Raw genomic sequence first — 27,889 nt, forward strand, 5'->3', positions numbered from 1 at the left:
CAGTCATGGAATAATTCCTCTATATATTCTTGCCATCTTCTTAATTTCTGTTCAGTCTCCATTAAAAATGTTTCATTATTTGGCCAATAGTTTGCTTGAGGTTTGTTGTTATACTACCCCAGCTGTTATACTACCCCAGCTTATTCTTTAAATTTATTATGGAGATTAAAGTTATTGTATTATTTGCTTTGTAAGTATTCTATTTCCTCGCATTTTACAGCAAAGTTAGTCTCTTTTGCTTCTCTTATTTTCCTTCTTATTTGATTATGCAACTGTTTATACTGAGTTATGTTGATATTCTTTTGTCTCCTTATGTCCTTTGTAATCTCCAAGATTTCTTGTCATCCAATCTTCTTTCTTGCATCTGGTTTTTGTGAGTTCTCTGCTACTTGGTTCGATAATTCCATTGTTAAAGAATTGCCACTGTTGCTCTACAGTGGCAATCTTAGACTACTTAAACCTTTAAAAATTCGCAAAGGACTTTGAATCCATATTTAAACTTTCTTTTAAAATATTTGTCTACTAAAATGTTTAAATAGCCTTTCATGTCCTCATTGTTGTGATTATACTCAATTTATCATATTCTGATATTTCTAATGATGTCTTAAATTCTAGACTACAACCTATAAAAAGGTAATGAAATAATTTTCTGCATTAGTCTTAAGAAGATTTATTGAGCTCATAGAATATTAACATGGCAAGAAAATAATATATATGGTTAAGACAATAAAATAACCAAGAGTCAGATTATCATAGTACGTGATGTTGATGTTCCAAAGATTTTTCTAGAAGGATTCTTAGCGCACTATTAATTGCTACTCTCGCTATATTCTCTCCAGCAACGATGAGTTTGTCCAAGAGGTCTAGTAATGGTTCGTTGTCGTGAACAAACCACCTTACAACCTTCTCTAAACCTTTAGCGATGACCTGTAAATAAGATGCATTTATTTAATAACAGAGTGTATCTAGTTTGTGTTATCCATTTTTAGTAATAAATATTTTGAGCAATTGTCTTCTCTAGTGGACTGTGAAGACTAACATGAAGCTGTTGCCAGTCCAATATTTCTTTCGCTGTTTTTTTTTATTTCTTTGCACATTTCATTAGAGAGGGTTTTATTTTTCAAATACATATTAGGTTTATAATAACAATTATTAATTCGAAGAATGCTAACATTAGAAGGAACAAGTTTTTTTCCTTAACAGAGGGCAGAGGACATGAATCCTGAGCTCCGGATTCGAACATGATAAAAAATAAAAACAAATAAAAATTCCATTTTTATTCAGTGGCACTGCGAAGGCAAAACAATCTTATTAGACGCTTTTCTTTACTTGCAACAGTTTGCATCAAATCTTTAGACGTTAATTTGACTGACTTTTCTTCAATGCAAATGAATGCAAATTTGCAGACGTATTATGCATTCACGGGAAAAATACACGAATAGTCAATAAAAAAAATGTATGTTTATTAATTGTTTAAATAAAAAAAAACGATTTTAACGGAAAATGCTTAATTTCTCTTGTTTTTTACAATGTAGAAACTTGAAACTTTTACGGATTGTAGCTAATGGTATGAACTATACAGAATTTCACTTTTAACGTTAATTGTTTACGTTATGCCTTTTCTTTAATGAAAATGAATAAAAATTTGCAGACATATGCATTCGCGGGAACAATAGGCGAATAGTCAATAAAATGTTTTTGTTTATTAATTGTTTAAATAAAAGACAATGAAGAAAGTTGAAACTTTTACAAATTGTAGCTAATTATATGAACTATACCTAATTTCACTTTTTACGTTAATTTTTTAGGTTATGCTTCATAAATAAACAATAAAGTTTCAAATTTTTTGTTGATACCGACTTCATGTTTGTACATCATATGTTTTATACATATTTTAATAAACATGACGATATATTTTAATGTTTGAAAAGGGTAAGACTAAAAAGTAAAAAATAAAAAATATGAAAAAAATATTTTTAAGAAACGCTTTTCTTTAGTTACTAGTGACTAAAATTAAACATATTGTAAAAAAATCAACTAAAAAGCAAAAAATAAAAAAAAAATGAAAAAATCTAACACATTCGTTAAAGAAAAGCTTGGTACGAAAACGGTTTATTCGATGAAGACGCGCCACGCTTTTCTTTGACGAGTGTGTTAGATTTTTTCATTTTTTTTTATTTTTTGCTTTTTAGTTGATTTTTTTTAATATGTTTAATTTTAGTAACTCATAACTAAACAAAAACGTGTCTTAAAAATATTTTTTCATATTTTTTTATTTTTCACTTAGAACAGGGAGCCAGACCAGCACTCCGAATCGGCGATTTTCGACTCTTACTGGAGTCATCATCGGAGAGGCGCAGGCCTGCTGCTCTCTGCTCGAAGTGACCAAACCATGAGAGTTTATCCCCGCATTGCAACTGTCGTGTATGGAGTAGGTGACTAGCGTCATCTGGCAACTGAAAGGTAAGGTAAAGTTTTCATTCTAATAGCAACATTAATAATATTGAAAAATATTAAAAATATTACTAAAAGGTTTTTAAATGAAAACTTTCTCGTCCATTTCCCTGGTAACACCTCCATGGCTTCTAAAATTTGCAAGCCAAATGGATGCTGAAGCGAAGAAGACAAGAGGGAATTCAAAAACTTAAAAATGTTAAAAAATGCGGAATGATAAAAAATATTCTAACAGCGCAAACTCTGGGAATAAGAATGAAGGGTAGACGAAAGCTGAGGTGGATAAATGGGATAACACAGGATACTGAGAAGATAATTACTGCAAACTGGAAGTAAATGATAAAGAAGAAAGGCACAAAAAGTTTAAGAAAGTCGAGGCCCTCTAAATATTGTAGCAACGTGATAGTGAGACTTATTTGATTGTATATCTATATATATCCTTACAATAAACCTGAACCAAACGACGATGCTAGCTAATATAGAAAGCAAAAGATAACGTGAAATCAGAGAATTCAAGCCACAGCGAGATGCGGAAGTAAAGGCATTCGAAAGGTGGGTCTACCGACGTGTATTACGTATATCCGAGACCGAAACCAACAAGGAATTATTTCCGGTTAAGCAAGGAAAGAGACGTAGCAGTAACTATAAAGAAAAGAAAGTTGGAATACTTGGGTCACGTTATAAGGCACAGTAAATGTGGAGTACTTCAGCTAATTATCCAAGGACAAATAGACAGCAGATTGGATTGTCATCTGCCAAACTATTTAGATCAGATCTGCCATAAACAAATTCGGAACGGAGAAGGTACGTGAAGATGAAATGTTACTGACTTAGATAAAGAAATAACACTGGTAAGTGTAGTAGATATAACACTGGTAAACACACAGTTTGCTGCCGGAAATTTTTTTACTGTTTCTAGGTAATTTGGGTCTGCTGAATCCAAAAATGCCACCAGATTTGTTTCATCAGATCGTTTTCAGAAAATACGACAACAGATCACATTTCTAGCATATAGGGTAATTTAACGCAGCACCACCTACATATGTAGTGCTGCTACCCATAAAATAAACCAAATACGAAAAAAAAGTAAGATATAAAGTGTACTATAATGTACTTACAAAAATCGTCACACATATCTGCCAAAAAAACTTAACTTTAACTCTAACCTAACCGGCAGTGTCGCAACAAAAATGTGTTATTCGGCGTCACCTAAAAACTTCCTTTTATATGATTTTCTTGCAAAGGCTTTAAAAGGACGGTCCCTTTGAAGACTTCAGCAGTAATCAGCCATCATGTGATAGCCCCATCTTCCTGATACCTCTCTTTCATCGTTTTGATATTTTGGTGAAGATTTTCTGGGAAACGGTCTAAGTGGCTGTGGAAGTAATGAATTTTAATACTCATATGACAACCGTGTTTGTTAAAATTGTTGAGCATTTATTTCACTTTAATGCTAAATTGGTATACTTCCATATTTGTTGCCATTATGTAGAAGGACACACTTTAAACTTCGTTTGGAACTGTCGATAAAAAGATGCCAGTGGTCTGGTGTAAAAAAGGCAAAAGATCTTTTATCTCTATTACCGTAGTATGTAATTTTGGTGTCTGAGTGACGAACATTTTTTTCTTTTAGTCTGGAAGTAAGGAACTCGGAAGAATCCTTGGGAAGGTTCAAATTTCTGATAAGATCACTTAGCTGTTCCTGAGTAAAGCGCTCAGGACGTGTTGAATCCCCTTCAAAATCACTGTCGTCTTCCTCAAATCTATTAGTCTGCAGTTCGTCAAATAATGTTTCGGCATTATCCTCTGGTAACATAGGTAGGCTGCTAAATATTGAAATGGGTATCTGCTCAAGCTGATGTGGAATTGGTCTTATTGCTGAATCCAGGTTAGGATATGTTCACGTATATCGATTGTGACCATTAATGCCCTTTATATTCACAAGACAGAAATACCAATCGTCAAAATGATTTTTGGTTCCCTCCATACCATTGGAAAACCAAATCTAAACATTTTCGTTGTCCTTTCGTCCACTCACTGTCGCAAGTTTTTAATACAAGTTTTGCACACTACATGTGGAGCTCAGGATTTATCTTGATCTCCTAAATTACCACCAAAATAGGCCTTTTGTCCATTTGCCCATTTGTCTTAGAATTTGTTAAGTTTGTTTATAAACATATTGCAATTATAGTGGTGGAATCTACAGAAATGTAAGAATATTTAAGTATTTGATAAATATGTTATACCTATCTCGAAAACTAGAGCTGATACAAAGAAAAGGTTTTTATTTTTGGAATCAGCACAGATGAATTAACTAAAATCCGTTGATTTTTTTTCGGCAGCAAGACAAAAATTTTTTTTTTGTTGGGCTGTGTAATTATACAAAACTTATGCCTGGTTTCATCAACAGATCTTAAGCTTAAGACAAGCTTTAAGCTCAGCTTACCAAACATACGCCTTACACCATTGAGTCTTAGGTCAACTTTCAGCTTGCCACAATGTATTGCCAAGTGGATTACTGATAAGAATCGAGAATTATGGTTTAACATAAGTGAGATTTAAAGCAGCTCTGTCTATAAGCTGAGCTGGGCTAAGCTGGAGCTTAAGATTTGTTGGTGTAGCAAGGCATTAGATGTTTTATATGCCTGGTTGCACCAACATATCTTAAGCTTAAGACGTGTCTCAGGCTCCGCTTACGAAATATACGCGTTGCACCATTGGGTCTTAGATCAATTTCCAGCTTGCCACAACAGATTGCCACGTGGACTGCATCTTAAACTTAGTCTCAGTTAAGCCGTGCTTCGATAAAACTCGAAAATTATGGATCTATAAGCTGAGCTTAGCTAAGCTGGAGCTTAAGATTTGTTGGTGCAACCAGGCATTAACAGTACTTTTCACAAAGATTTATTCTGTATTAAAGTACTGCAATTTTCTTAATAAATACTGATATGTTTTTACTTAAATAGTTAAACCCCCATAGAAAAATCAATATATTTAAACGTGTATCCGATATTTAATTACACTATACTTACATGGTAGAGATCCTGACCAGGAGGCAATACAAGTTTAACCACAGATCCCAATCCATTAAGGAAGAGTGCAACCAAACGCTGCAAATCTGGGATTAGGCTACGTTCTGAAGTTTTTATTGTAAGTGTATTTTTTAAAGTTTGAGTTCTAAAAAAAAAGGTCGATAAATACCGTTTTTCATTTTTAGTAATTATTTTATTTCTATTACTTGCATATTCAGTTATTACAGTAATTTGTACCAATATTCGTCCAATGCTAGGTAAATGCATGCGTTTATTTCGAATCCTGAGAAAACTAATACATAATTTTGAAAAAGGACCCCGCAGAAACCTTATGGGAAATGGCTCTCTCTCAAATGCTCTAAAACTTTGGGTTGTGGTAGTCTTTGATGTGTAGAACAAAAGACTCAATGGGCGCGTTGCTCCAAAAAATCATGGTTTTAAGATATAAGCCTCTGAAGTTATAGGTACAGTGAGGACGTTTGAGTTGGAATAAATTCATTTTCTCGAGAACGGGTGACTCTGGAGATAAATTACGAATCAGGTCGATTTTTATTTTTAAATTATAATTTTTTGGCATATATATCATACTAGTGACGTCATCCCTCTGGGCGTGATGACGCAATCGATGATTTTTTTAAATAAGAATAGGTGTCGTGTGATAGCTCATTTGAAAGGTTATTTAACTCTCTATTCATTAATACAAACTCTAACATAATTATTTATACAGGGTGCCCAATAGTTTTTTTAATTAAATTAATTGAGACAAAAAGAAGAATGTATATAATTTATTTAATTCGAAATACATTTTACTGTTGTCGGAAAACAGGAAAAAATGTTTATTTAATAAATATACATTGTTTTTCGCTTAAATTCAATATTAAAGCTGCCACCCACCTGCCTCTTAGCAGTTTGAACATTTAATTTAAGCGAAAATCAATGTTTATTTTTCAAATTAACATTTTTTTCTATTTTCTAGCAGCAGTAAAATGTATTCCGAATTAAATAAATTATATACATTTTTCTTTTTGTCTCAACTAATTTAATTAAAAAAAAATTTTGGCCACCTTGCATAAATAATTATGTTAATATTTATATCAGTGGATAGAAAATTGAATAACCTTTCAAAAGAGCTGTCACACGACCCCTATCCTTATTTAAAAAAATCATTGATTGCGTCATCACGCCCAGATGGATGACGTCACTAGTATGATATATATGGCAAAAAATTATAATTCAAAAATAAAAATCGACCTGATTCGTAATTTATCTCCAGAGTGGCCCATTCTCGAGAAAATGAATTTATTCCAACTCAAACGTCCTCACTGTACCTATAATTTCAGAGGCTTATATCTTGAAACCATGATTTTTTGGAGCTACGCGCCAATGAGGCTGTTGTTCTACACATCAAGCACTACCAGAACCCAAAGTTTTAGAGCATTTGACAGAGAGCCATTTCCCATAAGGTTTCTGCGGGGTCTTTTAAACGTAGAATGAAAGATTACATTATTACCGAGGGACGAAAGTCCCTTAGAATAAACAAAACGTTTTTTGAATGAAATAGTTGAATTTAAATACCAGTCTAAATTTTCTCTTTTTTTTTTCACCTCTGTAACTTATTAAAATAAACAATATAGAAGTTTTCAGGGAGTTTCGGCCCTCGGTAGTAATGTAATCTTTTAATCTGCGTTTTAATTTTTCAAAAATACTCATTAGTTTACTCAGGATTTGAAAAAAATAAATGCATTGAAATAGCTTTGGACCAAGATTTTGCGCCTACCCCTAATTTCAAACTATTTTACTTTATATAATAAATAATACGATATTTGCCTATATTGCCTATATGCTAAGATTTCGCATTTTTGAGTATAAATTTATATCTTCAATTTTTGTTGTTTATAAATCAGAGTTCTGGTTATGCTATTATACAATTATGATAAAAATGTTAAAAAAATACAACAAATGACTTACTGTTCAATAACCTTTTTTTGTACGTGTACTGGGTTTTTAGATTCTTGGAGCACCTTTTGTACGATATCCAAAAGAGCCTTAACACTTTCTCTAAAAATACATAAAACCTTTGTAAATATATTTTTTAATAATAATATTATCAGAAGGACTGTTTTAGCATGTATTAGTTTAAAGTTTATACACTCCGTTTTGTATGTTTTGTCGTCTAAATCTAAGTCTTCTTCTTCTTCTTCCTCTTCTTCTTATTAACCCTTAAACGCCCAACCTTTTATAGGTTCCATGTACGCCCAAGGGTGGGTAAAAAATGTCCACCTCGAAAATAGCTACTATATTTATTGAGAGTTGTTGGAAATGGATTAAACTTAAGAATCTTATGCTTAATAAACACAGCATCTTTTAAAATATTAATATAAACAATTTGCAAACCTTACAACAGAATTACAATGTACATCCAAATTAACATACCAGTAAAAGCCATTAATTCAGATTTGTCGATTTTCTCCACATTATTCCTTTCAGCCTCCTCATTGGCGGATAATTATGTCGATAATGTAATTATACGTAGGTAATTATATAGATTATGTTCCTACCAACGAAAAATTATAGAGAAACCTTTAGTAACAAGTTTTATCAAGGGTGTACTTTTCAAGCCCTTCCATATTTAACTCAAGATATTACTTTTATTTTCAAAAATATCGGTGAAACCAAATTAACATTCGATAAAGGGCTGTATTTTTAACAATAAATAATTTTTGAAAATTTTTTAAACACGTAATAAATATGTTACAAGGGAATACGCATTAGGTGGACATTTTTTACCCACCCTTGGGCGTTTAAGGGTTAATAAAGAAGTGTAAATCTAAAGTGCAAATTTAAAATATTGCCTATTTCATAGACGATTAACTTTAGTTACTAATGTAGATTACACAGTAGAAACAAACTCTTAAAGAAACATATTCAACATTTAGAATACTAAAAGCTGAATATATTGAAATGGCATTTAAAGTGCCGTTAAAGAAAAATATAGAAATTGGGTATGGATGTCAAACAAGACATTAAAAATTTCTAGAGACCATCAGACCCAAGAGACAGATAGAAGGATTGGTCTAGAAGTCTAGACTGTGCAGCATATTATGGCAGATTAAAAGACATATTCAGCAGTGAAATTCCTTTAAGCCTTAAAAGGAAAGTATACAATCACAATCAAAGAAAGTATATAATACAGGTAAAATACCCCAAGACTGGCTAGAGTCAATATTCATCCCACTACCAAAAAAGCCAAACCCACAACACTGCAATGAGTTCCGTCTAATAAGCCTTATGAATCATGCAGTCAAAGTCCTGTTAAAAGTCGTACATAATCGTATCTATAAAAAATGCGAAACAATCATCGGAGACGATCAGTTTGGATACAGTGCCGGCATGGGAACGAGAGAAGCCCTCTTCAATTTACCAGTTCTCGCGCAAAAATGCTACGACCAACAAATAGATATATTTATATGCTTTATAGACTTCGAAATAGCATTTGATAGAGTAAAACACGAGCTACTATTAGAACGTTTGCAAGAAGTCGGTTTAGATGGAAAAGACATCAATTTACTAAAGAACTTGTACTGGAATCAAAATAGACTAAGAGCCGCTATAGGTGAACTTTCTTAATCATTTTAAGCACGATGGGACCCTATAACTTAAATAGTAGAACCTAAAAGAAAACGTTTGAACACTGTGCCGTCACTTTTCAGTGGCACATGCGTCGACAGTGGCGCATCAAACTTTCCACTTATGGACGGGATAAATAAATTAAAAGGTAACAGAACTTACTAACAGAATTAAATTTTTTTATTTTTTTAAGTTCTATGTGATTAACACATAGGATTCATCGTGATTTTAACCCACCACCCCCTTCCCCCTGCCCCCAACATCAAAAACTTCATTTTTCGTTTTTATTTTTTTTTTGGTGGGATGCAATCAATTTTAAAATTTCAAAAAATTCACACGCATAGTTGAGTCTTTTATAAAACATGCCTATTTTTTATAGATCCATAGGTAGAGTGTACATAATCTCAAAAAATTAAAAGAAATTTTTTTTTTCAAAAAAGCGTATAACTTTTTTTGAGGAATAGCTGCCGGTCTAATTTTTCCTTAATCTTGTGTGTTTTATCAAACATTATATTTTAAATTTTTTTCAGATTTTTCCGTAACTCTCCCCGCCTTTAAAAATCCGAAAAACTGTTTTTTGGGGGGCTTTGGGGGATTTTCCCTATTTTATAGACTTTATAATATATCAAATCAATTTTGTTTTTATAGGTTATATGTAACTTGAAGTAACTGAGTTCTTTAGAATATTTAAAAGTCAGAAAAACACGTTCAAACCCCCCAAAACCCCCTTAAAAAACAGTTTTTTGGATTTTTGAAGGTGACCAACGTTACAGAAAAATCTGAAAAAAATTAGAAATATAGTGTTTGATAAAATACACAAAACTAAGAAAAAATTAGATCTGCAGCTATCCCCAAAAAAAGTTATATACTTTTTTTCAAAAAAAAAAAAATTTTAAATTTTTTTGAGGTTATGTACACTCAACCTACAGGTCTATAAAAATAGACGTGTTTTATATAACCCTTAGCTATGCGTGTAAATTTTTTTATATTTTAAAATTGATTGCATCCCACCAAAAAAAAAATAAAATCGAAAAATAAACTTTTTGATGGTGGGGGCAGGGAGAAGGGGGTGGTGGGTTAAAATTACGATGAATCGTATGTCTTAATCACATAAAACTTAAAAAAATGAAAAAAATTAAATTCTGGTAATTAGGGAGGGTATTTTTTAATTTATGTATCCCGTCCATAAGTGGAAAGTTTGATGCGCCACTGTAGACGCATGTGCCACTGAAAAGTGACGGCACAGTGTTCAAACGTTTTCTTTTAGGTTCTACTATTTAAGTTATAGGGTCCCGTCGCCGTCGTGCCTAAAATGATTAAGAATTTTCACCTATAGCGGCTCTTAGTCTAAAACGCCAGAGTTAGGATCGAGGGTTTCACATCCGCAGAAGTAGAAATTAGGAGGGGAGTTAGACAGGAATGTGTTCTGTCGCCCCTGCTGTTTAATCTTCACTCTCGAGTTTCTATTTAAAGAGGCACTGGAGCATTCCAAGGATGGAGTCAAGGTGAATGGCGTAAATAGCATCAGATACGCCGATGATACGGTGTTGATTGCGGATTCCGACTTGGGTCTACAACGACTCATCGACAAGACCAACTCGACCCGTGAGCAGTTTGGTATGAAAATAAACATTAAAAAAACCAAAGTGATGTCAATCCGAAAAAACTAAAACGTACCTCAACCTTGCACAATAAATGGGCACATTTTAGAACAAGTCAATAGATTTAGAAGTACTTGGGATGTTGGATCGATATCAGCCTAAATCCTGATCTAGAAATAAGATCGAAAATAGAACAGGCCAGAAAATCTTTCGAAAAAATCAAAAAACTGCTTTGTGATTCTCGAATAAATCTCGAAATTCGACTACGTTTATCCAAATGCTACGCCTGGTCGACTCTTCTCTATGCAGTTGTGACATGGACCCTTAAAACGTCAACCATAAATAACTTGGAGGCCTTTGAAATGTGGATCTACCGGAGAATTCTCAAAATTTCGTGGACATCGCATACCTCAAATGAAGAAGTGCTGCATAGAATAGGCAAGGCAAGAGAACTTTTCAACGCAGTGAAAGTTAGAAAAACATCATACCTGGGCCACATACTGAGAAATAATAGGTACCAATATGCTCAACTTATAGTGAAAGGAAAGATCGAGGGAAGGAGGGGACTAGGAAGGAAAATACTATTTTGGCTCAGAAATATCCGACAATGGACAGGGCTAAATTTATAACAGCTAATAAGAACAGCTGAAGACAGAGAAGAGTTTGCAATTGTAGTAGCCAACCTCCATTGAGGAGACGGCACTTTAAGAAGATACAATCAATGTGTTCTTCCAGTCATTACGTACGGATCTCAAACACTAACATTAATCAAAGCAACGGTATCAAAAGCTTAGAAGAGCACAGCAAAAAATGGAAGAATCCATACTGGGAATAGGACTTGCGGATCGAGTGAGAAATTTAGAAATAAGGCAACAAACTGGTGTGCAAGATATCATAAAAAGAATTACCAGATTAAAATGGAGTTTCGCCGGACATACCGAGACTGCAGGATGACAGGTGGACAAAAAGATTATTAAAATGGAGATCTCGTATGGACAAGGGAAGCAGAGGTAGAACACCAACAGGCTGGACAGATGACATAAAAAGAATATAAGGTAGATGGATGCAATTAGCACAAGATCAAACTTTCTGGAGACGTGCTGAGGAGTCTTATGTCCTGCAGTGAATAAGAGAAGAAACTGGATGATGATGATGATGATAAGAGTATAATGACAAGAGAATATTGATGAATCCATACATATGACCAAACATTTTGTAATATATGATATTAAAAAAAAATAAAAGAGAGTTTATAAAATTTATACTTACGGAGAAATTTCTGAAGACCCTGCTACAGCGTGTGATTGAACACCATAAAAGCAGATCGCAAATGCAAAGAAAATCAAGTTAAGCTTCATCTTCTTAGTTTTAAAAATACAAGTGCCTCGATTCAGATTTTTTCCCTTTTATATCCAAATATTTTAATTTCCTGATGGGTTATGACATAAGAACAATGGACAATAGTGGACAAATAATTAAATTTTACTGTTCACTAAATTATAAATAAAACAATGTATAATAATTATTAATTAATTAAATCAGACAATTAAAATAGATATCGAATATGACATACCTAATTTGCGTGCATTTAATATACTGTTCGGATTTTCCTAAATCGTCAGGTGAGATTTTCCTCCGATTTTTTATTTATTTACTTAGCGTATAGCCTTTTACCATTTACATAATATGCTTATAGACCAGGAAGGATCTGTTTTTAGGCGGATGTGACAGGTGGCATTCGGATTTTTGCGGATAAAGTTACGTGATAACTTCGTTAATAATAATTGACTTATGCTCCTTCTCAGATATGCTCGGAACATAAAAAAAAATAAAATATTTAAAAATTTCAAAAAATTTCTTTTTTTTTTATTTTCTTTGCTTATAACTTTAAAACTATTCATTTTGGAACAAAGTCGTATGGGAATAAAACAAAGATACATAATTAAATTTTCTATCAGATACGATTAGTTAAAAATGTCTTAATTTAACATCCTTGCTGCAAAATAGCAATAAATATAAAATAATAGGGCAAAATGAGCCTGTCTTTATTCAATGTTTTTCCATCACTTAGGTTACACTTGGAACCTTCCTAATTAGCTTAGAAAATTTTTGCAATGTGCTAAAACCGTCCACCAAATTTCATTAAAATTGACTTACTAGATTTTGCATAATAATTTTGCAATCTAAACTTTTTTTAAAAAATAAAATTTTTTTAAAATCTTGCACAACAAAAAACTAGGACATTCAAAGATTTGTCAATTTTTAATTTAAAGCACTCTACCTATCTAATGCACTTTACAGAATTGAAATCTGATTATTTAAGCAGCCTCAGCAATGTTTTAAAGATATAAACAATTTTTTGGCTTATAAACAAATTAGTGCTGTGTCCAGGAGGGGGTGCTACGGGCTCCTTTATTTAGATGGACTTACCCAAGTTTTTTTTATGTATTTTGACCCGTAGAACACGAATTTTTTGGGTAACAGTTGATCCGGATATCGATAAGATTGTTATAAACAAAGAACTTGAGGAATTACATAACATCGATTTTTCGCAAAATAAAACATTTTTTTTCTTGAGTATTTCTAAGCAAAAAATGTTCTTACAAGTTTTTTCGTAGGATGCATAGTTTTCGAGATAAACGCGGTGAAACATTAAAAAAATCGAAAAATGGCCATTTTTGAACGAGAATAACTTTTGATTAAAAAATAAAATAGCAATTCTGCTGACAGCATTTGAAAGTTTAAGTCAAATTATATCGGTTTTAATTATTTGCATTGCTAAAAATTAATTTTTTTTATTATTAAACAAAGCTATTTGTTTATAAGCCAAAGAATTGTTTATAATTTTAAAACATTTCTGAGGCCCCTTAAATAATCCGATTTTAATTCTGTAAAGTGTATTAGATAGATAGAACACCTCTTTATATGTTAAAAAGAATAGAGAATCTATTTATATGTAAAAAAATTAGCAAACTTCTAAATGGTCTACTTTTTGTTCAGAAAGAATTTAAAAAATTGAACTTTTTTAAAAGCATTTATATTGCAAATTTATTATGCAAAATCCATTAGGTCGATTTTAATAAAATTTGGTAGGTCATTTAAGGAAGTTATAAAAATTTTCTAAGCGAATTACTAAGGTTCTAAGTGCCACCAAAGTGGTTAAGAAAGATTGAAAAACAACAGGCGTAATTTGCCCCCTTATTTTGTATTTTTGGATATATTGCAGAAAAGGTTTTGCCTTAAGACATTTTTGACTAGTCGTGTATCATACAAAATTCAATTATCTTTAATTTATTTGTCTACGAATTTGTTCCAAAACGAACGGTTTTTTAAGTTATAAGCAAAGAAAGCAGAAAAAAATGGATGTTTTTCGACATTTTTAAATATTTTAATTTTTTTATTAATGTTCCGGGCATATTTGAGAAGGAGCATAAGTCAATTATTATTACTGAATGTGTCACCTAACTTTATCTGCAAAAATCCGAATGCCACCTCTCACATCCAAAAATACACGTTTTTTTACAGATTAGTCCTGGTCTAAAGACAATAAATAATACTAAATGGGCAAATTCAAATGGAAGAAACAAAAAGAAGAAGAAAGTTAGCATGGGCAGCATTTGGCAAACTGAACTATATAGTCAGAAATCACGAAATTCAACTACATCTTAGATCTAAAGCTTTCGATGCATGCATTATTCCGATATTAACATATGGGGCACAAACATGGACAGTCACAAAAAAGAATATGAATATACTCAGAGTTACTCAGCACGTGATGGAAAGAGCAATTCTAGGTATATAATTTCTTCTTCTTCTTCAGGTGCCATCTCCGCTACGGAGGTTGGCAATCATCATAGCTATTTTAATTTTTGAGGCAGTAGCTCTAAATACTTGTTTTGAGCTGCATCCAAACCATTCTCGCTGGTTCTTCAGCCATGAAATTTGTCTTCTTCCAATGCTTCTTCTGCCATCTATCTTTCCTTGCATTATGAGTCGCAGGATGCCATACTTCTCGCCCCGCATCACATGTCCGAGATACTGTAGTTTTCTTTCTTTAATTGTAAGTTCAACTTCCTTCTCTTTACCTATTCTTCTTAGTACTTCGTTGTTCGTACCTCTATCTACCCAGGAAATAATTATTCTTCTATAGCATATCACTTAAGGACAGGAAAACAAACACATGGATACTACAGAAAACCAAAGTCAATAGGTCTTATTACCCGTATGCACGCCAATGGTGAATAGAAATGCTTAATTGTATGCCAAAAATTGCGCAATAACTACCTCTTAAAACCTACCAAATTTCATTTGCATATCGCAACCGGTTTTAGAGCAATAAATAAATCGTCAGTTTGTAAGAAAAAATTCAACATCCCGTATCTAGGCAAAAATGGCCGCATTTGCGGACATATGTTTATAAAGCAAACGGTCATTAATTTTTCATGCAGAATTACTCCTTAAAGTTTGCCGCACTTATTTAGAGACACCCTGTATTGATGAAGAACGTTGCTAGATGTTAAAGTACCTAACTTTTTTATTATCCAACATAAGCTAATGAATCAAAAAGCATAATGTTAGGAAAGCATAAGGCTATAATTGAGTTTTAGTTTTAATATTTTATATACGGCAAAATATTCCGCAGAGTGTTCCAAACTTTGAGGAAAAAACACACTATCATTGTTACACCCAGTATACAATGACACTTATCTGTTTAGCAACAATATTATTACATCGGTATTCTTAACGAATAAAGCTATAACATATTAAAAAAATAACTAAAATCGGAAAACAGGTTTAGAAAATACAAGGCATCAAAAATGTCCCATTTTTAAAGTGGTGCGTTAATTTTGGTGCTTAGTGTATATACTAAGGATATCATACATTCTTCACTGTATCTCTTTACTCAAACGTTCTCACCATTTATTCTGTTTTGCCAGTCTCCTTCCCGCAGATTGCTTCGTCAACTTCATCTCTGAAAAATCTTCGGAGCCTGCCTCTATTTCTTCTTCCTATCGGGCTCCACTCTGTTATTTTATTTATCCAACGATTTTGGTCTGCTGTTCTGACATGTCCATACAGTGTGTCAATTTTAAAACTTACAATGGCTATATCTCACGAACAAAAGCTGAAAACGAAAAATGCTTGAAACCGTTTCTAGGATAGTAAGGGTGAACTAAAATGATATGAAAGAGAACTCACCCCCATCAACCCCCTAGGCCCCACCCACCACAACCAAAAAAGTTTAAATTGCAAACCTCTACTTGTGATACATCATTGAAAAGGCTATAAAAAATGCTATCCAATGGTATAAATAATAATTATACAGGGTGAAGCAATAATTGTGAAACTTTGGCTTAAATAAAAAATTAAATGAGGTTTTGTTGAACTACAAATTTGATAAAAATGTCAATTCAGTAAATGTTCAAAGTGGGTTCCGTTGTTTTGTAAACAATAATACAGTCTATTTTCAAATTCTGCACGAAATTTGACAAATGTTTTTCTAGTAATAGGGCGACATGCTTGAGTAATTATTTCTCGCAATTTCCCAAGTGACGCAAGTTAAGTTTTATAAACAACTGATTTAAGGCAAAAATGGCAAATTAAGTTTTAATTAACAAAAAAGAGTACGAGCGGACACTTACCATTTAAAATAATAGTCCGGGAGATAGCATTACAAATACAAAAGTCATAGTAAGCCAGCTGATATTAACACCCTGTATAATTATTATTTATACCATTGGATAGTACTTTTTATAGTAGGATAGTATATTACTTTTTTCTATGGGGTTACCCTAAATCAGTTGTTTATAAAACTCAACTTGCTTCACTTGGGGAATTGCGAGAAAGAATTACTCAAGCATGTCGCCCTATTACTAGAACATTTGCTAAATTTCGTGCAGAATTTGAAAATAGGCTGTATTATTGTTTACCAAACAACGGAATTCACATTAAATATTTACTTAATTGACATTTTAAATAAATTTGTAATTCAACAATACCTTATTAAATATTTCATTTAAGCCAAAGTTTCACAATTATTGCTTCACCCTGCATAATTATTATTTATACCATTGAATAGCATTTTTTATAGACTTTTCAATGATGTATCACAAGTAGGGTTTTGCAATTTAAACTTTTTTGGTTGTGATGGGTGGGGCCTAGGGGGTTGATGGGGGTGAGTTCTCTTTCATGTCATTTTAGTTCCCCCTTACTATCCTAGAAACGGTTTCAAGCATTTTTTGATATCAGCTTTTGTTCGTGAGATATAGCCATTGTAAGTTTTAAAATTGACACACTGTATGAGGTTAATCTCTTCTGTACGATGTAGTCTAATATACAGTGCATTCCCGTTATTTCCTTAATATCCATGTTATTTATTTTATCTCTTCTTGTTACTCTGCAACTTCTCCTTAAGAATTTCATCTCTGTTGCTCTTATTTTGATTTGGTTTTCTTATTTATTGTCCAATTTTCACACCCATAAGTGAGGATAATTCTTGTCATGGTATTATATTACTACATTCTTTTTTATTTTTATGCCGATGTTCTTATTCAACAGTACCGGGTTCAATTTTCGTATGCAGTCTTTTGTTTGTCCTAGTCCATTTTTTATAGCTTCTTCCGTTGTTCCTTTGTCTGATATTATGAAACCAAAATACTTGCACTTTTCTGTTCCTTTTATTTGTTTACTTTAATCTATTGTCAGCTGTTTTATTTCTGTATTTTCCGTGTTCAGTTTTCTTTAGGTTTATTTTCATCCCATTCATTGTATATTCCTGTTCCAGGTTTCCCATCAGAAAACTGAGGGTATCTTCTTCTTTTGCGGTCACTATTTGGTCGTCAGCAAAATTTAAGTTATATAAATATTCATTCCTTACTGGTATACACATTTCTTTACAGTTTATTTCCCACGGTTTCAGGGTAATTTTCAGGAACATTTTAAACAGAGTAGGGGGTGTTGTGCAGTTCTGTAGTAGTCCTTTGTAACGTGGTCGTTGCATTTGTTGCTCCAGGTAACAAAAATAAAGCCGAAGACAGAAGGTTCGATTTTTTAAGACATTTATTTTAGAATCAAAACATTACAAATGATAAGATAAATAATTAGCCTTAATTACTACTCGTTAATTTCGTTAATAAAATATATTTTTATAACCTACGTATCGAACATTAGGTTCGGATTGATGTGACGATATTTGGTACATGAATGAATACTACCGACAATCGCGTGGATTTAGGAATTACATTTATTAATATGAAATGGACACATAAGGAGAGGAAAGCTCGCTCAGCTCGCCAGCGGAAAAGACATGTAGGGAAATACGAGCAACGCTCATAGAAGGATAGGTAAAAGGAAAACCGTCGGATTCGTTTAACACACCAAAATGAAGGCGGAAAATAGTCGGATTAACTCACCTCTTATACCTCGTTGTTGTATATTATTCTTCGATTAACGCTCCAAGGATAATAATCAACTAGGCTTTTCGTTCCGACTTTTATATCGTCCGAGAAGGTACAAAAACACGTTTTACTTAATTCATTGGAGTACCTACTCTAGACGATAAAATTATATTATCATCACACCCTTTGTCGTCCCAGCTGAACTGTATAGGATATTTCCCGCTTTGATAGCTACTTTGTTGTTCTTGTAGTTTGAGTCCATTTAATACTTTTATTAATATTCGTGGAACTTCGATGTCTTTCATTGCTTCCCATAGCTTGGTTCTAGGTATCGAAGCATATGTCTTCTTAAGATCTACAAAAGCCAGATTAACGGATCTATTTTTGGCCATTACTTTTTTATTAGTTTTTCGACCGTGTCAATAAGATCTACGCATGCTTTCACCGCTATTAAACCCACCTGGTCTTCTCTAATTTTCTCCTTTATAAACATTTATAATTTTTCCTTTTAGACAAGGCGGAAACGGCGGGTTCATTGGGAAAAATATTCCCGTGAGATATTTTCGCATAATCACATTCGCGAGACATCCCAGAATAAGGTTCAAGAAGTCGCCCACGTGAAAAGTGGGCCAATTTTTTTTTAACAATTTTTTTTAATCAAATTGCAAGAATCAATATTTTTGGCCCGAACAATTTTTTCTTTAATTTTTTGGACCATTCTGGACAAAAAAGATCTCTTATAATTTTTCTCTAAAGTTGATCGTTTTCGACTTATAAGCAATTTAAAATTTGAAAAACGCGAAAATGGCCATTTTTAAGACTTAATAACTCGGTCAAAAATTATTATTTTGAAAGTCAGAAAGTGACTAAGTCAAACTTTAAAGTCGCCGTTACATGATCCTGAAGAAATCTGTGTCATTAATTTACTACTAAGCTGTTATTCTTAATTAATAACAATGAGTGGTTAGATCGTATTGGCGCTGCTGTAAATGTGAGTGCGAGTAAGATGCACAATTGGACTGCCTGGAATGGCTTCTCTCTCGCAATCAGCATTTACAGCCCCGCACACGTGCATGGCGCTTATTATTATTACTTAAAAATAACAGCTTAGTTATAAAATAATCACAAAAATTTCTTCAGGATCTTGTAGGCGGGGCTTTAAACTTTAATTTAGTCATATATTGACTTTCATAATAATAACTTTTAACCGAGATTGATTCTTGCAATTTGATTAAAAAAAATTGTTAAAAAAAATTGGCCCACTTTTCACGTGGGCGACTTCTTGAACCTTATTCTGGGATGTCTCACGAATGTGATTATGCAAAAAAATCTCATGGGAATATTTTTCCCTTCGAACCCGCCGTTTTCGCCTTTTCTAACTGTTTTTCGTTAAAAATTTGTTGACTAATTCTCTCATTATTTTCTGTAGGCATGTGTCCGTATATTTGTCATAAAACATCTAATTATTCCATCATAAGACATTTATGTTTTATGCCCTGGACACATTCCACGTGAAAAGAATTCTTTTAATCATTTTTTTTATATTTAACCTATTTATATTTTTATATTTAACATACATATTTACTATTTACTTCATCCTTGCCATCTGCTAGTTTACTTGATTATTTTTGAAGAACGGCAAGGAACTTTTCAATGCTTCTTGATGTCTCTAATGTACAATATGTGTTCTAGTTTTTTGGACAATTAACTGGGTAACCCTTCCCCTTTCAGTAGGACTTCCTGAGCCTGAAGCCTCCTCCGTCGCCGGCGATGACATCACGATGCATCCAACCAACCAACTGCATTAGACCTGGTGGCCATAACATCTCAGAACCCAGAGTCAGTCTCAGAACCAGCAGTCAGCCGACATCAAGAAGCCAAATAAGTACATAATCTAAACTGTCAACTTTTGGCAAGTCTGCATTGAATTTAATGCACTATTTTCTTTATATTTTTAATGAAAAATAAACATTATTCGTTAACTTATTGTTTTTATTGACTCCAATATAGATCTTCATTGTTTATATTTCTGATTAAGACAAGACGTACTACCCGAGAGACTGAGCTAGGCCAACATAAACTATGACTATCATAGTTAATAGACCAGGACTAATATGTAAAAAACGTGTATTTTTGGATGTGACAGGTGGCATTTGGATTTTTGCAGATAAAATTAGGTGACAACTTCAGTAATAATAACTGACTTATGCTCCTTCTCAAATATGTCCGGAACATTAACAAAAAAATTAAAATATTTAAAAATTTCGAAAAACATCGATTTTCTCGGCATTCTTTGCTTATAAAAACGGTTCGTTTTGGAACAAAGTCGCAGAAAAGTAAAATAAAGATAATTGAATTTTGTATGATATACGACTGGTCAAAAATGTCTTATGGTATTACCTTTTCTGTAATATAGCAATAAATACAAAATAATGGGGCAAAATACGCCTGTTGTTATTCAATGTTTCTTAACCACTTTGGTGGCACTTAGAACCTTAGTAATTCGCTTAGAAAATTCTTATAACTTACTTACATGATCTACCAAATTTCATTAAAATCGACCTAATAGATTTTGCATAATAAATTTGCAATATAAATGTTTTTAAAAAAGTTCAAATTTTTTAAAATCTTTCTGAACCAAAAATAGACCATCTAGAAGTTGGCTCATTTTTTTTACATATAAAGAGGTGCTCTACCTATATAATACACTTTACAGAATTAAAATCAGATTATTTAAGGCGCCTCAGCAATGTTTTAAAATTATAAACAATTTTCTGGCTTATAAACAAATAGCTTTGTTTAATAATAAAAAAATTAATTTTTAGCAGTGCAAATAATTAGAACCGGTATAGTTTGACCTAAACTTTCAATTTTAACTATTTATAATGGGAAATAAGCCACAATATTATTAAAAAATGATTTTTATTAACGTTTCGACGCCCAAATCGGGTGCCGTTGTCAAAATACAAAATACTACTAACATAAACAAAAATGTTGTTGCTTAGTAAAAAAATTCTTCTAATAATTTATTTAATTTGACTCATTTATATCGGCAATTCTGATACATATGATACATTTTAAAGTAGAAGACTTTAAAATGATATTGCCAATGTTTATGAGTTGCGTTCCTGGGACGACTTTACTGAAATATAGTTCATTCGATTACATGAAATCAATCCCAAATCAAGAATATCCGTCACAAAAAAAATCATAGCATGTGATCTGTCTTTAAAAAGACAACCACATGCAACGGTGACATTAAAATTCTCGCGTTAGAGATCTCATAGTAAATCACGAGGGAAAACCAGGAAAAACCTCGTGATACTATCCCGACATCGTAAGTATTTGGTCTTACATTTAATTTACTCTCAAAATTAATATCAAATTCTGACTTTACTATAATTTTGTTTAAATTATAGATAATATCAATAATACATGGATATATAAGTAATACTAAAATATAAAATATGTACTAACTCGACTATTGACTTACTAATTGTGGTATTTTCTTTCTATTGACTTCCTCTTTCAGTATGGGTATCCACATCCTACTGCATTCCACCGAGGAATTTGCGACAGTTAATTTAAAGAAAGGGCGTCGAAACGTTAATAAAAATCATTTTTTAATAATATTGTGGCTTATTTCCCATTATAAATAGTTAAAATTGTAAAAATGCCACAAGAAAATAGCTTCAGAATAACACTAAACTTTCAAATGCTGTCAGCAGAATTGCTATTTTCTTTTTTAATCAAAAGTTATTCTCGTTCAAAAATTGCAATTTTTCCATTTTTTGAATGTTCCACCGCGTTTTATTTTGCGAAAAATCGATGTTATGTAATTCCTTAAGTTCTTTGTTTATAACAACCTTACCGACATCCGGATCAACTGTTACCCAAAAAATTCGGGTTCTACGGGTCAAAATACATAAAAAAAAATTGGATATGTCCATCTAAAGAAAGGAGCCCATGGCCCATAAGCCAAAAAATTATTTATAACTTTAAAACATTGCTGAGGCTGCTCAAACAATCCGATTTCAATTCTGTAAAGTTCATTAGATAGGTGGAGTGCTTCTTTATATGTAAAAAAATTTACAAATCTTTGTATGTTATAGTTTTTGTTGTGCAAGATTTAAAAATTTTAATTAAAAAAAAGTTTAGATTACAAAATTATTATGCAAAATGTAGTAAGTCAATTTTAATGAAATTTGGTGGACGGTTTAAGAATATTACAAAAGTTTTCTAAGCGAATTTGGAAGGTTCCAAGAGTAACTTAAGTGATGGAAAAACATTGAATAAAGACAGGCTTGTTTTGCCCCTTATTTTTTATTTATTGCTATTTTGCAGCAAGAGTGTTAGATAACGACATTTTTAACCAATCGTATCTGATAGAAAATTTAACTATCTTTGTTTTACTCCTATAAGACTTTGTTCCAAAATGAATCGTTTTAAAGTTATAAGCAAAGAAATTAGAAAAAAATGAAATATTTTGTAATTTTTAAATATTTTATTTTTTTTATTAATGTTCCGGGCATATTTGAGAAGGATTTGCAAAAATCCGAATGCCAACTCTCACATCCACCTAAAAACAAATCCTTCCTAATCTATAACTTAAATATTATTTTACAATACATAGTAGTATATGTACATATATGTAGTACCACATCAAAATGGTCTAGGAGACAAAGTAATTAAATAATAACTTAATGATTATTTGACAATTTATTTGGAAAATATTGAAATTCGACAAATATGGATGCTGCTTAACAATAATTTATGAATAACACAAAAACCGGTCGTTGTATACAGAGTTTAAAAAATTTGAAAAAAATAATTAAACAAAAATGCTCAACATACATTTAAAAATAAATTCGGCATTGATCTGGTATATATACTTTTTATCAAATTGACAATATCGTCTTGCTCAATTTGTTGCCATTGCTCTTGCATACAATATAGTAGCTCTTCCCTTGTCTGGAACATTAATCTTTGATATTGTACACGTTATCCCGGATGTACCGATGAGATTCAAGTCAGGGGTCAATATCTGAATATTGTTCTGCTCTAAAAAATATCTCATGATTCTTGAAACATGCAGACGTGCATTGTTGTGCACCAGCACAAAATTTTCTCCAAACAGGTTTAAGAATATGAACTGGATATTCATTTGCTCTTAAACATGTATCTCATAACATATATAAACAATTGACATTTCTAGTAAACCTTTCATTTCAGGAAGTGAGTTTTCCTCAAATTCTAAATACTGCTTTAGTTGTGCCTATACATAAAAAAGGTGACAAATCAAAATTTGATAACTATCGAGGCCTATCACTTTTATCTGTGTTTTCAAAAATATATGAGAAGGCATTTCACACACGTCTCCTCTCGTATATTAACAAGAACAACATTATAGAAAAGTCTTAATTTGGTTCCCGTGAAGGTATAAGTGTGCAAGGTGCACTACTAGCGCTGTGCAATCATATTTTATCGAACGTTGATAAGGGTAATAAAGTTGTCTGTTTGTTTTTTGACTTAGCACGAGCTTTTGAAACTGTAAATCATCCAATATTGCTGGAAAAACTTTATCATAGTGGTGTTAGAGGAACTGCGTTAAAGTGGATCCACTCCTTTTTATCGAACAGGTTTCAAAAAATTAAGGTCAATGTGAATGGAAATATAATATTTTCTTCAGAAGAAAGTGTCCTCTCCGGAGTTCCACAGGGAAGTATCATTGGCCCTCTTTTATTTTTGATTTTCGTCAATGATTTAAATCAAATGATAAACGATAGTCCAACATGTTTGTTTCGGAATCCATTAGAAAATTTTTCTGATGCAATAGGCCTTCGAGTAGAAAACGTGGAACAGCAATCTGGCTGTTATGTCACTCAATTTGCTGACGATACCACAGTTGCACTAAATTCCAATAATTTTTTTCATGTAGTACAAAAAGCAAACTGTCTTGTAAGGAGTATGATTCATTACTGTTTAAATAATGCCCTAATCTTAAATGGATCAAAGACCAATATGGTAACCTTTTCACCTTCTACTATGCAGATGAGTCCATTAGTAAAACTTGACAATAGGTCAGTGGTAAATAGCCACTCCACTAAGTTGTTAGGTGTTTACTTAGATTCTAATTTGTCTTGGAGCTCTCACGTTGATGATGTAGTGGGAAGATTGTCTGTGCACTGTTATGTTCTATGGCAACTTTGGAATTTTGTCTCCCTAGATTATTTTAAAACTTTACTATTTTGCTCATGTACAGTCAATTTTGCAATATTGCTTAGTTTGTTGGGAAAATTGCTCGCGAATTAATGAGGTGCTTGTTCTTCAAAAAAAAAGTATTCGTACCATGATGTTTAGAAGACGCTTGGATTCCTGTAGACCAGTTTTTAAACAATTAAATATTTTAACTGTAATTTCGCTGTATATTTTCAGTTGTGTTGTTTTTGTAAAGTAACATAGATGCAATTTTATTTGCAGAAATGATGTTTCCTTAACGAGTGGCTACAATTTCCGTTTCAAAAATGATTTGGTGACCCCTGTTCGCCACTTGACCGTTGTGGGCAAGGGTCCTTACCCAACATGCGTTCGTTTGTATAATAGATTACCTAATTATGTTAAAGAGTCAAATATTTATGTATTTAAGAGAACAGTTAAGGACTTACTTCTGGAAAACACCTTCTATTCGTTAGAGGAATACTTGCAGACATCTTTTTAACAATTTGTATATTTTTGTGTATATTTTATATGTTTTTCTGTTAACTTTCTGTAAAAGTCAGATGAAATAAAGATTATTGCCTGATAGATTGATTGAACATCTTCAATATGAACGAGATTAGTTTCAATACATCTATTAGAACTTTAGCCCAAAGCATGAAAGTTCCTCCTTCACATCTGTCAACTCCTTGAACGGTTTGCAAGCGAGATGCGTTGCCAAGTGCTCGCCACACCTTCGATCTTCGTGAATCGGCCGTAAATCAAATCTGGTTTCATCTGTGAAAATAATGTTTGTCCATTCTCGTTCTTGCCAAATTTGATGTTCTTCGGGACATTCTAATCTACTTCTGCGATTCCCACGGGATAACACTGGAACTCTAATGGGACACGTAACATGAAAATTACCCTTATGCAACATATTCCTGACAGTTTGAGCAGAGACATTAGTATCATGCATGTTTTATATCCCAGTCGGGATAGCATTTGACCTTGTATTATGAGCTGCCTCAAATTTTATTTTTCTATTCTTTATTCAATAGTAGTATAAATTTGAAGTCTCGACTGAATTTGACCGTTGACTTAGCCGCCATCTAGATTTTAAACGAGGACGGTCTTTGCTCAATGTCTCCGCCATTTTCAGCTTTTCGACAAAATGTGTACAAAATAAAATTGTTGAAAATTCGATTTTCTATAAATTCGTTTATTATAATTTTTTTCGCACGGTCGATATTTTCCGAGTTATGGTGACAGTTAGAGCATAATTATTGATCTATTAAATTATCTCGTTTATTATTAGTTTTACAACAAATTTGAACCTATACAAAAATTAAGAGAATTAAATTATGTGCAAAATTGATCTTCATTTTTTTGATAAAATCAATATTTAAACTAGTACGTATGCGGTAAAGGCGCGAGCGTAAGACCTGATTGATTTTAATTGTTTTTGTTCAATATCTCCGCCATTTTCAACTTTTCGACAAAAAGTGTAAGAACTGAAATTGTTGCAATTACGATTTACTATAATTTTTCGAGAGACCAAGTGGCGGGTCTACGAGGGGGGAATGGGAATATTCCCCAAAACAGTGTCCAAAATTAAAAAAAAAATTAAAGATAAAGTTTTTCAATCCTAATAGAAATATTAATAATATTGAAAAATAGTAAAAATGTTAATAAAAGATTTTTAAATTGAAAACTTATTGGTATATTTTCCTGGTGACACCTCCAAGGCTTCTACAATTTGCAAGCCAAATGGATGCTGCAGTGAAGACAAAAGGGAAGGAATTCTACACTATGCAATTCACAACCCCCGTCTGCAGCTTGGTAAAGTTCCAATGGAAAATGCACCGAGTTACTCTACGGAGTAATACTACTAAAAATAAAAATGTATACCATTTTTATTCAGCTGCAATGCGAAGCCAAGAAATGTCGTAATTTTTACTTAGATTAGAGAGCGCAACCAGCACTCCTATCGACGATTTCAGCTCTTGTTAGAGGCTCTTCAGAGAATTCATAGGTTGCTTTCTCTAATCCAGTAAATTTTTCGACATATATTAGTCCCACACTGCAACTGACGTGAATGGATTAGGTGACTAGCGTCATATGGCAATTGAAAGATAAAGTTTTTCAATCCTAATAGCAACATTAATAATATTGAAAAATATTAAAAATATTACTAAAAGATTTTTAAATTGAAAACTTATTGGTACATTTCCCTGGTGACACCTCCAAGGCTTCTATAATTTGCATGCCAAAAGGGAAGGAATTCCCGACTATGCAATTCACAACCCCCGTCTGCAGCTTGGTAAAGTTCCAACGGAAAATGCACCTAGTTACTCTACGAAGTAATACTACTAAAAATAAAAATGTATACCATTTTTATTCAGCTGCAATGCGAAGCCAAAAAATATCTTAATTTTTACTTAGATTAGAGAGCGCAACCAGCACTCTTATCGACGATTTCACCTCTTGTTAGAGGCTCTTCAGAGAATGCATAGGTAGCTTTCTCTAATCCAGTAAATTTTCCGACATATACTAGTCCCACACTGCAACTGACGTGAATGGAATAGGTGACTAGCGTCATCTGGCTGTTGAAAGATAAAGTTTTTCTGTCCTAATAGCAACATAAATAATATTGAAAAATATTAAAAATATTACTAAAAGATTTTTAAATTGAAAACTTATTGGTACATTTCTCTGGTGACACCTCCAAGACCACCTCGAATCTAAGTAAAAATTAAGACATTTTTTTGGCTTCGCATTGCAGCTGAATAAAAATGGTATACACTTTTATTTTTAGTAGTATTACTCCGTAGAGTAACTAGTTGCATTTTCCGTTGGAACTTTACCAAGCTGCAGACGGGGGTTGTGAATTGCATAGTGTAGAATTCCTCCCCTTTTGACTTCACTGCAGCATCCATTTGGCTTGCAAATTGTAGAAGCCTTGGAGGTGTCACCAGGGAAATGTACCAATAAGTTTTCAATTTAAAAATCTTTTAGTAATATTTTTAATATTTTTCAATATTATTAATGTTGCTATTATGATTGAAAAACTTTATCTTTCAATTGCCAGATGACGCTAGTCACCTAATCCATTCACGTCAGTTGCAGTGTGGGACTAATATATGTCGAAAAATTTACTGGATTAGAGAAAGCAACCTATGCATTCTCTGAAGAGCCTCTAACAAGAGGTGAAATCGTCGATAAGAGTGCTGGTTGCCTCTCTAATCTAAGTAAAAATTAAGACATTTTTTGGCTTCGCATTGCAGCTGAATAAAAATGGTATATATTTTCATTATTAAAAAGAAATTGGTGAAATATTAAATTATGTTAGCTAGCATGAAACTTAATTATCGACAGATAAATTTAACCAATAAAACCCGCTAGTTAATAAAATTAAGCGAACTTAATGTATATTAGTTATACATAAGAACTAAGAATATAGAATATGCATATAAGAACTAATTATTGGTGGAATTTGACCGTGCTGGACAGGCGGGTAGTGAGATACAACCTGATAGATCTACCTCGGCCTTCTTAGCTCCGGCGATTCGTTGGCTTGCAA

At 32.6% G+C, this 27,889-nt stretch overlaps 1 protein-coding gene across 3 annotated transcripts in view; it reads right to left on the bottom strand.

The window, feature by feature from the left end:
- The window catches only part of LOC114331187 (uncharacterized), an 81,279-nt gene that overhangs the window by 39,845 nt on the left and 13,545 nt on the right, over positions 1–27,889 (bottom strand). The window contains exons 1-4 of one of the 3 annotated variants that reach the window (XM_028280680.2): positions 11,984–12,162; positions 7,455–7,544; positions 5,487–5,631; positions 646–927 (exon numbers count right to left, since the gene is read on the bottom strand). The exons of 1 other annotated variant lie outside the window; for it this stretch is intronic. In XM_028280680.2, coding sequence (XP_028136481.2) covers positions 751–927; positions 5,487–5,631; positions 7,455–7,544; positions 11,984–12,072 — 501 coding nt within the window. In that variant the 5' untranslated portion in view covers positions 12,073–12,162 and the 3' untranslated portion in view covers positions 646–750. Of the gene's footprint in view, positions 1–645; positions 928–5,486; positions 5,632–7,454; positions 7,545–11,983; positions 12,163–27,889 lie in introns of those variants that run through there. One more of the 3 variants, XM_050652475.1, reaches the window with a different exon arrangement.

Source organism: Diabrotica virgifera, chromosome 5 (assembly GCF_917563875.1).
Source record: "Diabrotica virgifera virgifera chromosome 5, PGI_DIABVI_V3a".
Lineage (NCBI taxonomy): Eukaryota > Metazoa > Arthropoda > Insecta > Coleoptera > Chrysomelidae > Diabrotica > Diabrotica virgifera.